Here is an 18,544-nt window from a genome sequence, read left to right as displayed (position 1 = left end):
AGCTGTAGGTAGTTATTGTCCATTTTGTACACAAAATCCTCAATATATATACAGCAGTATTTGTATATTTGTCCTAGCCTAGCTTATAAAAGTTAACATAACCATTAGGTATGTGACACCTATATATATATATATATATATATATATATATATATATATATATATATATATACTGTAAATCCTTGACAACAAAAGCACAAGACAGAAACAGAACAGAGAAGCCATCCAGGAATCCCACATCCATCCACACTCATTAACAGGTGGGAAATGCAAGGACGACGGAAACAGTAGTTACAGTAGTTTTTCTTCTTGGATTAGGTACTGATCTTTATCATAAACTGCAAGTATTTCACAATAACCTGGTCAGAGGACATTGGCAGTTCATTGCCAAAAAATATTTTATTCAACTAAATTGTATAGATTCACAGAGCTGTAAAGTCATTTTAAATATTATCCAAACAGTTTAAAAGAGGCTTTCCAAGAACCCATTAAAACTTTTTCCACGTAAAGCGCAACTGCAGGCTAATAGCTAAACACACGGATGAAATGCATACATGCATGGTTTTCTGTTCAGCCAGTCTTCTACCATTTACACACTGCACAGCCAGACAGGTAAAGATACAACTTTGCCTGGACCTGCTTCCAGTGTCCCCTCCCTGCATATTGTGGTGTAAATGGGCTGGTGGAAGAGCGGTGACCTGGAAAGTTGAATGGAATATTGCAGTGTAACATGACTGGCCCTACAGTGTGACAAATGTGTATGCCTGAATCACACAACTAGCTGAACCGAATCAAACAATCTCTGGAAGGAAACTATGTTGATATTGTCAACTATATATTTTGCGAGTTACCTGGAGTTTTTCTTTAACCACAGTGGAAGGCAGTTCAATAACTACAGCCCCCCCACCTCAAACTTCCAGAGGAAAACTGATGGCTATGTGAAGTCTGAGCTGCTATTTGCATGGCTGATTGCCAAGGAAAGCCCTACTTAATGCTAGCACTGAACACATATCTATGGAAGAATCCCCCCTCCCCACCCACAACAACCAGGGCAGCCAATTTCACAGTCCGACTTCACACAACCATTGTCCACCATAGAACTTACCTAAACAGCATTTGAGTGAAAGAACTGTTAACTTTGGAGATAGAAAGTAGATACAGAACAGGGCAGAACCAAGGAGTAAAACCATGTTCTAGCATCCATTTGCATTCAGCGGCCATGTGGTTTTCATGACCATCTGCAATGACACTCAGGAGAAAGCTAGTTTTGGGAAACATATAAGACGAGGAACACTGCAACAGAACAACTTCGTCATCCACTTTCCATTACAGCAAGATTGTCATTAAAACAGGATTTCACGATCAAACTCACCTACGAGATGCTTTTTCAGCTCTCCCCTTTAAATGGCCACATCACCCTAAATAGTAATCTCAAATATAGATTTATGCATGTTGGGATTCATATAATATATATTTACATAGACACTTTATATGATAAACATCTTTTTTGCTAAAAATTTCCAGAAACATTTACATATATGGATTTCCGTTTGAAACAAGGAGGAACCTTTTCCTCTAGATCTACTAAATAATAGTGTAAAGGAACACACCGGGTATAAAATGGCTGATGAAAAGAAATTTTGAAACCAGCTAATGGACATAAAATGTCACATTATTAAATGTCAGGAACTTAGATATCAATGGATGTTGGAATGCACTTTGTTAGGTTCCGTGGCCTTTTTTTACTTTTGATCTATATCTTCATAATAGCAAAGTAACTATACCAAGATTCTGACAACGGATACAAATGCGTTAAAAGGAGATATCCAGTAAAATCAGCTTTTTGCAGGACATGCATTTTAGATCTGCGTACCTCTGATCTCCTGGCTTTTGGTTTGAGAGACTCCAGTTCTAGACAACAAGCAAGTTTGTCCATACAAGTGTCAGAGGTGTAATTTCAATGCGGACAAGTATGGTGCATTCTCTGACATACGTCTAGAATCAGGAATGTGCTAGCTTTGCTGCATCCCATGTAGCAGACTGGTTTCACTTGAGCTCTCCTTTACCTGTGGACTAAAGTCCATCTTGAAGCCCAAATTGAAGTCATACACCTTTTTATCTCTTTATTCCTGTACCCCTGCTTGTTATATTGTGACCAATTCAAACATACCCCAACGTACCCTTTACACTCAGAAAATACTGATTTCTACCTTTCCCTGCAGTGGTTTGTGCGGGCAGAGCAGAGAACCAACCACTCCCCTTCCCTCCACCCCTTCGCACAAGTGTTCTCATATAGACAGTACTGCAGAGAAGGAGGTCTGTGTCAATTAATGAGAGCAGTAGGTCACTTCTGGTGCCTATTGGACTACACAATCATGTTTATAATACCCTCTGTAGAGCTGCTGTTAAAAAAAAAAAAAAAAACATGCATGACTGGAAATTGTCAGTACAATGACCATCTGTCTGCATATCTATGCCCATGACTTCAATTGGGTTTTAATTCAGTCATTTTTTAGTCACCCTATGCACATTTTAGGTAGCAATACTGACCTTCAGGCTACTCATTCAGAAAAAGTGCCCGTCCTTTGTGCTATATACCTCAGACAGGGTCACAGGTCCTGAATTAACTGCCTCACATGCACAACATGACCAGACCCACTGTGTAGAGCAAAAATATACTGTAGAGTCAAACTAATGAAGGAAAACAAAACAAAAAAAAAACCAGACAGCTCAAATCACACCACAGCAAAACGCATATCTGATCAACCCATTCACACATTAGAGTGTATGAGGTGTGCATACCGAGTGGAAGGAGCCATTTTGTTGGATAGGCCAATGTTTTGGACAAAGCAGGAAATCATTTCACCAGGCATCAGTGAATTAATACAGGGAACATTGATGTAATCCACAAAATGGCTTTCTACTCTATTTATGGCTGACAGGTACACTTTAAGGATTGCACATTCTAAAAACTCCACAAGACTGGCCTAGCCAGGACGCGGTTCATGTCAAGCAGATTACCATGAGCTCAAGAAATCATCTTGAAATTTCTGGATTAATTTACAGAACACAATTTTTGCTGTAAAGATATTAACACAACTAAAAATACAAATAGAAATATATAGATTTCTTAGAGAAAAAAAAATAAAGCTTTCTTGGATATTAGAGAACTCCTTCAGACTTTGCAGTCTTCATTGGAGATTCACAAAGAAAGGCAAAGCCATAGATAAGAGCCCTCAGTTATTACAGTGAATTACAGAACCATCACCACAGCTAGCAACAAACTAGCTGAGAGAGAAAGAAATAAAAAATAAAGAAAGCAAAAAACTCAAAATCCTCCTCACCTTTCCAAGCATTGTTTCTAACAACCTTAAAAACGCCCCATGTGTTTAGTTGCACAGCTATTTGCATAAACACAATACATTATGGCTTTGTTAGGTTTACAGGCCTATGGTATGTAAGCAGTTTCTGGTTGTAGAAATTTAAAGCCTCAGTCCTTAGGAAAATAACCCTTCAGAGCAAGCTAGCAAAACAGAAAAGGATAAGAACAGAGGAGACAAACATGTACTTCAGTACGTGGTTATAATTTACATAGAAATTCTGCAAGAAGGCCTAGCAGGAGATGGTTAGTGTTCAGTCTTGTGATACACCGGCTGTCCTCAGGACAATGCTTTCATCATGGGGAAAAGGCAAAAGATCCCGGGTTCCATCTTGAGGTGTATTTTACCATCTTGTCCAATGTGGAATGTTCTTACTGCCTCTACTCTTCTCTCTGGAAATAAAAATAAACATGATCAAAGTTTCAAAGGATTCTCTCTCCATCAGTCACTAAAACTTCAAATGAAGGAAGGGGATCATGCTATGCTCACAAAACCTAGACAGTCCCTGGTCCCCTAGTGTTTCTCTTCCCTCCCACCAATGTGACACCACAGAAGGAGGGAGTGAAAAGAATGCAAATATGTTCAGCAGAAGAGAAGGAGCTTAAAGTGGAGCTGCACCCAGAGAGTTCCACTTTAAGTCCTCCTCCCCTACCTAATTTGACATTTTTTTTGGGGGGGGGTACCTAGTTTTGACAGGTACCCACTTCTGCTCAGATCGCCTAGGCCAGTGATGGCGAACCTTGACACCCCAGATGTTTTGGCACTACATTGCCCATGATGCTCATGCACGCTGCAGCGTAGTTGAGTATCATGGGGAATGTAGTTCCAAAACATCTGGGGTGCCAAGGTTCGCCATCACTGGCCTAGGCGATCCGAGTGGGACATGTCACAGATCCCAGAAGACTGTGGGACCATTCACAAAGCACAGCGTGGCTCGCGCAAGCTGTCACAGCCGGGTGCCTGCACTTAAGATGCCGCCCTGGGGAACCTGAAGGCTAGCCCTGGTGTGGACGGTGCTAGACCCATGAACAGGCAAGCGTCCTTTTTGACAGTTTTTAGTATGGGCAAAGGGTTAGACCCCATGTCAGTTTTTACCGCTCCTGTGCCCCATTAGTGAGAATTTATTTAGCCCGATGACCAACTTAATCTGAAGGAAAATGTGACATTTTGGGGTAGAGGGAGATTCCTTTCAATGGGGAGATCCATCCAGTGACAAATAAGGAGGTTATTGCCCTCACTTTTAGGGCTTTCCTTTTGTTTCAGCAGGACTGGAATTGAAGGATACATAGATTTTAACACTCCTATCTAGTCTATCCAAAACCAAGTTTTGTCTTTACACGTACTATTAAGAAAAATAGTGCAGCTCTTCCAAAACAGATTACAGCTTAAAACATAATGTGCAAAAACATCAGAAATGCTCAAAAATATTATTGGAAATAAAGTCCAAAGCAAATAGGTCCAAATGTGTGATAAATATCAGCACGGTGAAAAGGTCTTCCACCAACTAATGGACATGTTCTCATTACACATGAGCAACAGAATTAAAATGCACTCAGACATTTAAGCTGCGAGGATCCCTCACACATGGTCAACCAGCAGCATTTTAACAATGGGGACACCTAGCAGTACCACTTCTCACCACTGGGGACAGTCAGGTGGTTTACTTGATACGGTCTGGGAAAACCACTCACAGCAGAGAGTCACAAGCAGGGGACCATGTATAGTGTAGTAGATTTATTAAAAAGGTATAGATATCAAAACGAAAAGGCTTCATCCAAATGCCAGGAAATCAACTGTCATGACAAATGAAACCGTGCACTTACAAAGAGCCGCCAGCTTCAAGCATGGAAGTGGTGGGGAGACATCAGCATGTAGGCTCCTGACCCACGTTGCTCACGTGTGAAGATTTCCATTAGTTGGTGGAAGACACTTTCTCTGCGCTGATATTCATCACATATTTGGACTTTATTTACATTGATATTTTGGCACATGTAATATTCTGTTTTGGAGGCACTGCACCATTTTTCTTAGCAGTATGGGTGCTGTATATTTACCTACTGCAAGCTGCCTATTTTTTCAGTGCTGAAGTCTTATGTTTTCATATACTTACTATTGCTTTGCCCTGCATAGGATTAAAAAAAAAAAAAAAAAAAAAAAAAAAAAAAAAAAAAAAATCACAGGTTCACTTCCAAGCATTAGTCAGTACTGCCCCGTTTTTATTTTTTGTAATATACACATAAAAGCATTAAGCTTTATGTGAATAAGCCGTTAAGTGTCCATTAACATTTTGAAATATTTGTTTCAATGTAAAAGTTTGTAATTACACATGTATAGGTGGGCAGTCTTATTAGCTTATTACATAAACATGCCCCACTTGCTGCTTTTCCATGCTATACATTTGTGTTTCTTCTCCTTTTCACATTTCAAGTCCATTAGTCTGCTGATTTATTGAAAGCAAAGCACTCCCCTGCATCTGTAATCTCACTTCAACGATATTGCAGCATCTAATCCCCTTTTCACCTACTGGCCAACCTGCACATTTTTACATTTAACTCACAAAAATATGATGTTGTGAGTTTTCTGTCAAACCTTTTCCACCTTATAGTGCACTCAGAGTAAGGAAGGAGCACTTTATGCCCCGCCCTCTCATGGCTGATCAAAATGATCTTTATTAGATGTATAAATAATCAAATATGTGGATAAAACCAAAATATATTCTCACCTGGCAAATATTAGAAAATAATTGGTTTGCCTGAGGTTTTCTCCTGCACGTACGTTGTAAACCTTTTAAGAAATTTGGGGTATTCACGCTTGGCCACTGCTCTTAGAACTGATGCCGGGGCCCATCCTCCAGGATTCACTGAAAGAGAAAGCAGGTCAGTAGATTACACAACCCGGTACTCATATCCTATACAGACAATATGCAAAGCCCAAGTTTTATTTAGAATCTCAAATATTTACACCATTTAGGTGTACTGAGCATTATGCCATTATTCAGCTATTGTTCCTGAACAAGGACTTTTATGGCAGAATCACCAGAAAGCTGCATATTTAGGCATACGGAAAGTAACTTTTTGAAGTACATTGATGGTAAATTCAAGCCAGCAATTCTGTGTAGTGTAAAATCCAAATCTTTAATGGCTACATACAAACACACGCTGGTAACAAGCCTACGCGTTTCAGCTGTAACGGCCTCCCTCATAGCACATTTTGAAAGCACTTTAACTTGGTAAAAATTTAAGGAGATTTAGTTCACATAAACAGCAGGGTGGTGATCTTATGAGCAGCTCTAAAGGGAGAAAAAGGTTGCTTGGGATCAATTTTATAACAATGTGGAAATGCAGCCTTTGGCTAGTGGTAAATGCATACAAAGCTAACCAGCCGCCGCCATTCCATTGCGGCAGGTCGGCTCTCCCGCGCAAATCGCTGTAGCTGTAAGTCGGCCCTTTAAACAGCTGTAGCGGGCGCACCCAATGCAGGAGGGTGGACCAGACGTGCGTGGCCGGCGGGCGCGATGTCCGTCGGCCAAGTGCGATCGCGGGCGTGAGCCAGAACGGGGATGTGTGTGCGCGTGTAAAAACACACAAATCCCATTCGGTCAGGAGAGGAGAGACAGATTGTCTGTTCCTACCAGCTAGGAGCAGCGATCAGGCTCCTTCTCTAGTCAGTCACATCCCTATACAGTTAGAAACACTTACGAGGGAACACATTTAACCCCAGTGTTAATCCCTTCCTTGCCAGTGACATTTTTACAGCACTGATCGCTATATAAATGTCAATGGTCCCAGAAACGTGTCAAAAGTGTCCGATCTGTCCGCCGCAATGTCGCAGTCCCGCAAAAAAAAAAAAAAAAAAAAAAAAAACCAAACAAACAGCAGATCGCAATTACTAGTAAAACAAAATAAAATAGCCATAAATATATTCCCCCTTTAGCAGACGCTATAACTTTTGTGCAAACCAATATATGTTTTTTGCTATTTTTTTACCGAAAATATGTAAATATATTTCGGCCTAAAATATATTGCTTTTTCCCCCCAAAATTGTCACTTTGTTTATAGCGCACTAAATAGACCGCAGAGGTGATCAAATACCACCAAAAGAAAGCTCTATGTGTGTGTGTGTGTGTGTGTGTGTGTGTGTGTGTGTGTGTGTGTGTGTTTGGGACGTAAATTTTGTTTGGGTACAGCGCATAGATGTCAGTTAAAGCATCTCAAAAATGGCCTGGTCATTAAGGGGGCAAATCCTCCTGGGGCTGAGGTGGTTAAGCATCACATAGAATCCTCAAATTCTGTAAGGAAGTTGAGGCGGAGTTTTAAACCACTTGCTGACCAGGTCTTTTTTGGAACTTTGTTTAAATTAGTATTTTTTGCTAGGGAATTACTTACAATCCCCAAACATTATATATTGTTTTTTTAGCAGAGATGGCGAACCTTGGCACCCCAAATGTTTTGGAACTACATTTCCCATGATGCTCATGCACTCTGCAGTGTAGTTGAGCATCATGGGAAACGTAGTTCCAAAACATCTGGGGTGCCAAGGTTTGCCATCACTGCCCTAGGGTATAAAATGGCAATTGTTGCAATATATTATGTCACACTGTATTTGAAAGTCTGTCTTTCAAACACAATTTTGTTGGAAAAAATAAAATTTTTTGAATAAAAAAAAAACAAAAACCAAAAACAGTAAAGTTAGCACATTTTTTTTTAATGTTGTAAAAGATGTTATGCCAGTTAGAGACCCAACATGTTGGACTTTAAAACTGCACACGCTCGAGGAATGGCGACAAACCACAATACTTAAAAATCTCCAGAGGTGACGCTTTTAAATTTCTTACAGGTTACCGGTTTAGAGTTACAGAGGAGGTCTAGCACTAGTTATTGCTCTAACAACAATTGCGGCGATACCTCACAGGTGGTTTAAACACCCATTACATATGAGGGCGCAACTTGCGTATACGTTCCCTTTTTGCATGCGAGCACACAAAAGGGATGAGGCGCTTTCATTTTTTTTTCTTATTTTTAATTTTTTTAAATTACTTTTATGCCTATTACAAGGTAAGTAAACAGCCCTTGTAATAGAAATGAGCATGAGAGGCCCTCTTTATTAAGAGATCTGGGGTCAAAGAGACCGCAGATCTTTTACCTTTAAAAGTAAAAAAATAGATAAAAATAAATCCTGTCGATCTGCCTGAAGACCAGAAGGGACGTCGGAGCTGGCTCTAGTCCTCCAAGGGCACAGAGCCAAGTGGGGGCCATCTTGTTCTCACTCCTGTTCACCTCTTGCCACCCTGTGGTGAATGCGCTGCTGGGATCACTTTTAGCCGATACCGAATCGCCCACAGAAAGAAATGATACCAGGGTTATGACAGCTAGCTGCTGCCATAACCCTGATATTAAAACATCAAAGTAATGACATACAGTGAGGGAAAAAAGTATTTGATCCCCTGCTGATTTTGTACATTTGCCCACTGACAAAAATGGTCTTTAATTTTAATGGTAGGTTTATTTTAAAAGTGAGAGACAACAAAAAACCCAGAAAAACGCATTTCAAAAAAGTTAAATAGATTTGCATTTTAGGTGAAAGTAGTATTTGATCTCCTATCAGCAAGATTTCTGGCTCACAGGTGTCTATACAGGTAACGAGCACACTTAAAAGAGAGTGCTCCTAATCTCAGCTTGTTACCTGTATAAAAAAAAAAAAAAGACACCTGTCCACAGAAGCAAATCAGATTCCAATCTCTCCACCATAGCCAAGACCAAAGTGCTGTCCAAGGAGGTCAGGGACATGATTGTGGCCCATTCCAGCCTTGTGTAGGTCTACAAAGACCATAGCCAAGAAGCTTGGTGAGAGGGCGACAACAGTTGGTACGATTATTCGCAAATGGAAGAAACGAACTAACTGTCAATCTCCCGCGGTCTGGGGATCCATGCAAGATCTCACCTCAGGTCGTTTCAATGATCACAGAAACGGTGGGGAACCAGCCCAGAACTACACAGGAGAATCTTGTCAATGATCCTAAGGCAGCTGGGACCATAGTCACCAAGAAAACAATTGGTAATACACTACGCCGTGAAGGACCAAAATCCTGGGTGGTGGAAATAGGTTGTGGATGGGTACTCCAGCATGACAATGACCAAAAACACACAGCCAAGGCAACAAAGGAGTGGCTCAAAAAGAAGCACGTTAAGGTCCTAGAGTGGCCTAGCCAATCTCTAGACCTTAATCCCATAGAAAATGTGTGGAGGGAGCTGAAGGTTTGAGTTACCAAACGCCAGCCTAGAAAACTTAATGACTTCGAGAGGATCTGCAAAGAGTGAGACAAAATCCCTCCTTAGATATGTGCAAACCTGGTTGCCAACTACAAGAAATGTCTGACCTGAATGCCAACAAGGGTTTCGCCACCCTGTACTAAGTCATGCTTTGCGAAGGGGGTCACATACTTATTTCACTCATTAACCACTTCCCGCCCAGCATCATATGACGTCCTGGGCTTTGAGTGGGTATATCTGAATGATGCCTGTAGTTACAGACATCATTCAGATATTGCCGGTTTCAGCTGGCGAATCTCTACACCATAGGAATGATCACAGCGGCCGTTCCGCCGCTTGATCGTTCTTACGGGAGGTGAGAGGGGACGCCCCCCCCTACCGCCGCCCTCCGGTGCTTGTTCCGACTCACCGTTACAATCGGTGAGGCGGAGAGCGAATCCGCCGGCGCCGGATGTAGATCATAGAGATTTCCGGTGGACCAGATGTTCGCCGGAGTCTGTGATCATTGGAGGCCGGGCGCGATGTTATGACGTCACGCCCGGCCTCTCCATTCAAACAAATGTCGCCGCTTCGGCTGGGAAGCGGTGATCGTTTTATTTTTATTTTTTTATTTCAGGCTTCCCAGCCTAGTGGTGAGATGTGGGGTCTTATTGACCCCATATCTCACTATTAAAAAGGACCTGTCATGTCATATTCCTATTACAAGGGATGTTTACATTCCTTGTAATAGGAATAAAATTGATCAATTTTTTTTTTTTTTCAAAAAAAGTGTCAAAATAAAAAAAAGAAAATATAATTAATAAAAAAAAAAAAAAAAAAAAATTTTAAAGTGCCGCTGTCCCCGTGTGCTCGCACGCAGAAGCGAATGCATACGCAAGTCCCTCCCACATATGAAAACGGTGTTCAAACCATACATGTGAGGTATCGCTGCGAACGTTGGAGCGAGAGCAATCATCTTGTCCCTAGACCTCCTCTAACTCAAAACATGTAACCAGTAAAAAAAAATTTCAAGCGTCGCCTATGGGGATTTTTAAGTACCGAACATTGACACCATTCCACGAGCATGTGCAATTTTGAAGCGTGCCATGTTAGGTATCTATTTACTCGGCATAACTTAATCTTTCACAATTAACATTGGGCTAACTTTACGGTTTTGCTTTTTTTTTTTTTTTTTTTTTTTTTTTAAAAACACAAAACTGTTTTTCCCCAAAAAAAACGCGTTTGAAAAATTCCTGCGCAAATACTGTGTGAGATACAAAGTTGCAACAACCGCCATTGTATTCTCTAGGGTCTTTGCTAAAAAAAAAAAAAAAAAGATATATAATTTTAAATTATGATTTTTACATGTAGGAGAGAAATGTCAGAATTGGCCTGGTAGGGAAGTGGTTAAAATGCCAATCAATTCATAAAAGTTTTTTTTAAATGCATTCTGGATATTTTTGTTATTCTGTCTCTTAAAAAAAAACCTACCATTAAAATTCTAGACTGATTTTTTTTTTTTTTTCAGCGGGCAAATGCACAAAATCAACAGGGGAACACACACACACACACACAGGGCTTTTTTCTCAGAGAATAGGTGCAGGAACTCAACCATGCCCGCCACACACACATACCTGCCAAATGGCATCAAATAGTAGATTTTTCCCTCTGCATACAACCCCTCCCTCCACTGCCCTCATCTTCTCCCCATCCTTAAAAGCTCCACCATCTGTCATATTTCTTACCTTTGTTGCAATATTAAGCTGAAGCACCTATCCGGCTGTAGTACCTCCCAGCATACTATACTACAGTCACTTGCAAGGGATATCATGCAGTAGGAGCATCGACAACTGGTCACCAGGGAAAAAATGGAGACCACAGAGGGTGCAGTCTACCACGCACCCTCTCCTGCCCATGACTGCACTGAACCCTGGGCACCAGTTCTGTATCTCCCTTGTCCCTGTCCGGCACTCAGTGGGATCTGCGCAGGATATCTGACCTGTGGGAGCTACTGTGAGATAAGCTATCACTTGTAAACACAGAAGCTGGACTTCAGTGTTACCAAGTGATAGTGGTGAGCAGAAGACCTGAGCCAGAGGCGGTGGAACAGAGTTCCCCCTAGTTCCTGCTGAAAAAAAGATTTTATATATATATATATATATATATATATATATATATATATATATATATATATATATATATATATATATATATATATATATATATATATATATATATATATATATATATATACATACATATACACACACACACACACACACACACACACACACATACACATACACACACACTACATACATACACACACTGCGGTCGGCAAGAGGTGAAGATGTTAAAACACAATGAAGAGAAAGCCACCCATCAAGCTTTTTACAATTTTTGAGTGCCAGGGGATGTAAATGTGTCAAAATATTTAGAACTGGCTGTCCTATTCAGCAAGCTTTGATTACTTTGTGAAGTGCTAGAACACATAAGAAAATTGTCTTACCATTGGCAACATATGTAATCTTGCATTGAATGTTGTCTCTACTGATTTCTTTGTTGCCTTCTGGTGGACTGACTAGTGTTTGACAGATCATGGCAATGTTGATTTTGGCACGGACACACCTGTTGAGCTAAAATAGAAAACATATGTAACTGATTGGCTAATAAGCGACAGGCCATAAGCGACCCATTCACTGTCAAAAATATTCTGAGAGTTGATAGAAGGGGTTTCTCAAGTCTAACTTTTAAGATGTGCAAAAGAATGGCAACCTCATACTTTCACTTCGGGTGGACAAAATACACAGCAACATACACCGGAGTACTCAGTAATGAATGTGTTGCACAGTGGTGAGGGCAAAGCTGGACCCCACACGGAGTTCAAAAACTGCTGTTCTATAGAATAGAGCAGGGGACAGCAACCTTTGAGGGGTGGAGATCTACTTTAATATGAAAGAGCTCAAATATCACCAGGGTTCAATGGACGTTTTTTAACCACTTAAGCCCCGGACCATTTGGTTGCCCAAAGACCAGAGCACTTTTTGCGATTCTTTTCCCCCAACAAATAGAGCCTTCTTTTGGTGGTATTTGATCACCTCTGCGGTTTTTATTTTTTCGCTATAAACAAAAAAAAAAAAACAGCAACAATTTTGAAAAAAAAAAAAAAAAAAAAACACAACATTTTATTACTTTTTGCTATAAATATCCCCCAAAAATATATAAAAAGACCCATTTTTTTCCCCTCAGTTTAGGCCGATACGTATTCTTCTATATATTTTTGGTAAAAATCGCAATAAGCATTTGATTGGTTTGCGCAAAAGTTATAGCGTCTACAAAATAGGGAATAGTTTTATGGCATTTTTATAAAATTTTTTTTTTTTACTAGTAATGGCGGCGATCAGCGATTTTTGCCATTAGGCAGAACGGGGAAATGCTTGTTTACATCAGCATTTCCCTGTTCTTCCTCTCCGTGAGACGATTGAGGGTATCCCCGCGGACATCGGGTCCCACGATCACTCACGGAGGTCGCGGCGGGCGCGCAAACCACTTCTTAAAGGGCAATGTACAGGTACGTTAATCTGCCTGTACGTGCCCTTCTGCCGACGTATATCGGCATGAGCTGGTCGGCAAGCGGTTAAAAGAAATTAACTAGCAAGGCCTAACTAAATAGTAGAGCAGGGAACAGCATCCGACGGGCAGTAGACTGCCAGTTGTTACAATCTTTTAAATATTTTTCACAATTTGGGGGGCTTTGGTGAAATATCAGGGGTCTAAACAGACCCCCGATGCTTCACTGACAGATTCCCCAGTCCCTTTACTCTGCAGCCTCAGCTGCACTGGACAGTGAATGAATGGTAAGCGCTCTGTGCCGAGCGGCTTCCTGTTCATTTACAAACTGAAGCATAACAGTTTACTATGCTTCAGTTATGAATGAACACAGCGAGTGATCATTTACCAGCCCCTTTCCCGCCAGCTGCCGCAGGGGATCGTTTCATAATGGAGAGCGGGGGGGGGGGGGGGGCTGCTTGGGAATGAAGGGGGCAGACAGTGCTGAAACAGTTATCCTCAAATATGCTTCAACATTACAGTACAAGTCCAGTTAAATGTAACCAGAGGTAGACTAACTGTTCGTTATTCATACACGAGTCATTACTTGTATTCATTTTTCATTGAATGAAATTCACGGCTTTTTAATGTTGCTAGGTCTGTGATCTAGCCAAATATTGTATCTAGCAAAAAAAAAAAAAAAAAAAAAAAAAAAACATCCTTCTATACTGTGTACTTGTCTCTATCCAAAGCACCAAAGCACTGAGTGATTTTTCTCGGTTGCCTCAACCCTCTTATCTGCATGAGTCACTTCTGACAGCTTTTGCAGATAATTGGTGACAGGGGAGGAGAGCTCTAGCACACAGCCTGTAATTGACAGCCACGGCTGTGCATGTTCCTGTAATGGATGTGAATAATAATGATACCAGGTGTTACCAGGTGAGGTATATTAAAATGTCTATTTCAAACTCTTTATATCTGTATCAGAAGTTCTGAAATGTTAAAGGGACTTAAGACTTTCCAGATATTTTGCTACTTTCTCTTTTTCTATCTGGAGCCAGACCGCATTGAGTTATCAATAGACTGTAGCTTCCTGCAGCTTCCCCATCCATCTCCCAGAAGTCGTACCAAGACCAGACATGACGTCAACATAATAATAGCTTTGATTAATTGTTAAGTTTGTTGAAATTATTGCTAAATTTGCTGAAACTGCTAAAAAAAACTCAGACAATATCACAATAACGTGTTTTGCAAGTGTTTTGTTTTTGTCTGGCAAAAATGTATAAAAATGTGGAAAGCGGAAATAAAGATTATTAGAAGTTCTTCATTCTGAACTAAGTGTCAGAGCATGATTACTTCTTAATGGCATGCATGCTTTAATTTGATAAAGGGGTAGATATAATAATTTCAGAACTTTTATTCTGAATCCAAAACATTTTGGCGCCCAACGTGGGGCTCGAGGCTAGGATCCCAGGTAGCCGATCTTGAGAAGGGACCAGGAGAGGCCATCGCGGAAATACAGGAGGAGACTGATCAACTCTAGAAACTGTAAGACACTTTTGATATCCTGTATATCTAGTCTACTGTTTATTCTGTATCCGTGGCTGGTCAATCCCTGTGCCCATATCGGCTTCCTGCGACCCTCAAAGACAGGTATTAATCTTGCCTCGAGTCTGTTGATAAGTTAAAGAACCTGCAAATTATATCTACTGCCTGTTTTGTTGATTGATCTGTGTTTTGTGATGGCTGTTGGGAGTTGGGGATTGCTTATATAGTCATGGATGATGGCTGAAATTAGTTGGACGTGGTTAAACTTCTCCTGGGACTAGGAGAAGGCGTCAGGACGTGGTTAAACTCCTCCTGAGGGGATAAAAATAAATAATTGTGCAGGCAAAGCATCAGGAACACGCATAGTGTCGTGGGGGATCCCATGACAGTTTGAGAGATCCTGTACTCCATTGCAGCCATCACATATCTTGTTGGTTGTTGGTCACATTTTGTTGTTGGTTGATTATGTCATGTCCTAAATGTGTTTGTGGTCTGATATTTGGGATACATGAAAAGGGCTGGGGGTTGATTGAAGTGGTAGAGCCAGGATATAGAGCTGAGTCTCTTGGTTACAAACCTCTACTGCCACATACCCCACATTTATTAGTGTTCAGATTGAATGTGCATTATCCTGTAAAAATTGTTGTTGGCAAATCACTGGAAGAAATAGAGGCTCAAACTAGAATAACAGGACGTGCAGCCGAAAGGTGCCCCTTGCAACCTGAACACCCGGAAGGGTTAGAAGAAGGGGAACGAGACAGAGTGAGAAGTTTGGGTATTGAGTTGGGACATGTAAATGAGATTTAAAGTGGTGCATTGATTATGAATTACTGTACTCCTTATCTGTTTGTTAATTGTCTTGTTGAGGGTAATAAGTAGTCACGTATTACCCGCCCGCTCCCTTACCTGTGACCACCTGAGTAGACAGGGCTGTGACTGGTCTACATTTTGGGAAGACACGTGTAAGGAGACTTGCACGGCAGTCGAACACTGTAGACATTCTTTTCTCTCTCTCTATCCATTTTGTCTTCATTAACTTGAGACTGTGATATGGTCTGAACCGGTACCAGGTGACGGATAGAGGATTGTCAGACCCTTGAGTCAGGACAGCCTCATGACCCGTTAAAATCCTGAGCAGACACACATAAATATCACAGTCATCAAGACAGAACATAGCAAGATAGTGTTATATATTGTAAAGTGTTCCGAAAGAGGACAGGTGGTGGTCAGAGGATTGTTGGACCCTCGAGTCCAGGATAGCTTCATAAAACCGCCATACAAATCCTGAGCCTGGACACAAACTTCCCAATAGCCAACGATGGGGCAGAAGTTAGAGCGACCTAAAGAGGGTAGTTTGGCTTGTGATCTGGTGTTAGAGCGAGAAGGAGAAGATGCTATCAAGGAAGGGAAGAGATTGGCAAAAGTGTGTGGAGTCACTAGGCATTTGGGTGGTCGGCTAGGGCTGAATGAATGGTGTACTCTTTTAAGAAGGGAAAGGGGTTTGTTATGGGGCCATGGGCTGCTGCAAAAAGCAGACGCTTGGTTCAAAGTTGCCAAAGCCATTCATGAAGGAGGATTGGATAGAACATGTCAGAATGGTTGTATTATGTATGTGTACAAGAAGCCAGAAAAGGGGTCAAAAGCTAAGACAGACAGACAGCCACCGCCCTATAATGGTGTCTGGACCCCAGGAAGTACACACTCCCAAAACGTTACTGCCCCCTCTGCTACAAGTGACAGAGGAGCCTGTGACACCTCCCCACTGTGCTTAATAGACAATATGCACTTGTCTTTATACGGCTCAGGTGGTTGTTGTCACACACGCCCAACCCAAACTGTACCACTGCCCCCACCGGAACCTACCCACATACATCCGGTGATAGACCAGTCCTTGTATCGTATTAGAGCCCAACCTACCCCAGTAGTGACAAGTTTACATTCTGGAAAGACTCGGACAGCTCCCAAGGGGGGAAACAGACACTCAAGCCTCAGGAGGTCCCCCCCCCCCCGCCCTCCTGCCCTAATAGACCTAGGACTAAGGACTCAGATCCTGCCCGACCCAACGCTAATAGACTAGGGGACCCAACCATAGCCCCAATCCGGTTCCTCCTCTTAAAGTCCCGACCAGGGTCACGCCGGCCCTGCCAGGATGCATCAAGCTGACAGCATGCTGGAACAAGTACAACCCCAAAACGACAGACTGTTACATTGTAAGGCACACCCTGCATTGGATCCATCCCCATGTATGACTCATAAGCTGGGGGAATGGATTCCTTTGTGCCATTGTCCAACGTCCCATTTGACCGCCTATATGGGGACATATGTTTACAGCCCCTCTTACACCCCTTGTAATCCAGCAACCATTACCCAGTACTGTCCCTGAATCCCCTTTGAATGGGTTTCTGGACCCTCACACCAAAGACAACAACCCCAATACGGTCCTTTCCCTTCATCACAGAGAGTCTGACTTTAAGGAGTTTTTCTAAAAACAGTGAATGTAGCAAATGTGCTATATTTATGCAAATTGTAGTTATGTAATTGTATTAGCAATAACTGGTTTTAAAATGAAGTTTAAAATGTTCAAATTCAATTGAGAATATATTTAACAGTATTATAAGAGGAAGTTTATGCTCTGGGCGTTATGCCAGGAGAAGAGCGAAAGAGGAAGTGTTTTCCTCACTCAAATCTGTATCTAGATTCGAGGCTCATTCACATCTGAGTATTTTTTTTTTTTTTTTTTTAAATAAGAGAAAAGAAAACATTTATTCTGTATGTACTCTGAAACGCCTGACGCCTATATGTGTATAGGAGATCACACGAGGGAAAGGCGAATCTGTTGAGAAATATCACAAGAAGTTTACCGATTTGGGTTTTAGTGCGCTGAAACAAAGACACATATTAATTTTAATTAATTTCAGATCTTAAAGAGTTTAAGCGAAAGGGTGTCTGGTATAGAGTATAAAGCTAATAGAGCTTGAGACGCTAGTGGAGCTAATGGAGTTAGTAGTTGTTAGGTCTAGAGTCCTCACAGAGCAGTAGAGAGTAGCTCCTCTCATGATGGCCTCTGACACACTCTATCTGGGCCCATTAGTACCAACTCCATGCGGTCTGCTACAACTGCGGAAGACCTGGCCATTCCAGAAGAGAATACCGAAAACAGCAGAAGCTTGCCCACAGGCCCCGACTGTGACCCACGTGAAGACGTCCAATAGGAGACATGACATTCCTCCCCCACCCCCCTTCAGACCATGTAGACTTTCTCCGCTAGGATTCCATCAAACCTGTGTCACTTACCCCTACAATGGTATCCTCTGAAGACTCAGGAGGTCCTCTCGCAAAAATAACTACCAGAAGTGTAATTAGGACAGAAGAACTATCCGATACTTTGTCCTTATCAGACATTGACATAACATGCGTAGGGGTGGATGGAACACCCAGGAAAAACCCCTTTACACGCCCTTTACAGGTGGGCAACTTTCCTGATCTACTAGCAAGATTTGTGGTCTCTTCCACATGCCCCTTAAATCTTTTAAGGGCTGATGTCTTATCCAGACTCCAGGCTTCCATTCCCTTCCAACCCGATGGTGGTGTTCTGGTCTCCTCACCACTAACCATCGATGACGCCTCAGCACTGTGCTCTGTTCCCCTTTTTGTAATCATTGGATGCATAATGTGAGGTTGGAATCACGAATCCAAAAGAGGTTCTGGATCAAGTCCCTACATGCCTGTGTGTAGCTAAAGCCTGGGGCCCCTTTGCCCAGAAGACCACAATACCCCTTGAAGCCAGTTCAAGCTGCATCTATTTCAAAGCAAATAGAA

General features: G+C 41.6%; 1 protein-coding gene across 1 annotated transcript in view; it reads right to left on the bottom strand.

Annotated features, from left to right (window-relative positions):
* Nucleotides 1-363: 363 nt before the first annotated feature.
* CERT1 (ceramide transporter 1) overlaps nucleotides 364-18,544 on the bottom strand; it is a 153,798-nt gene continuing 135,617 nt past the window's right edge. The window contains exons 15-17 of the mRNA XM_073624057.1: nucleotides 12,138-12,264; nucleotides 6,103-6,240; nucleotides 364-3,772 (exon numbers count right to left, since the gene is read on the bottom strand). Of these exons, the coding sequence (XP_073480158.1) occupies nucleotides 6,113-6,240; nucleotides 12,138-12,264 (255 nt within the window). The 3' untranslated portion in view covers nucleotides 364-3,772; nucleotides 6,103-6,112. The remainder of the gene's footprint in view (nucleotides 3,773-6,102; nucleotides 6,241-12,137; nucleotides 12,265-18,544) is intronic.

This window comes from Aquarana catesbeiana, linkage group LG01 (assembly GCF_042186555.1).
Source record: "Aquarana catesbeiana isolate 2022-GZ linkage group LG01, ASM4218655v1, whole genome shotgun sequence".
Taxonomy (NCBI): Eukaryota; Metazoa; Chordata; class Amphibia; order Anura; family Ranidae; genus Aquarana; species Aquarana catesbeiana.
Note: the sequence above shows the minus strand (reverse complement) of the source record. Positions and strands in the feature narration are given on the sequence as shown.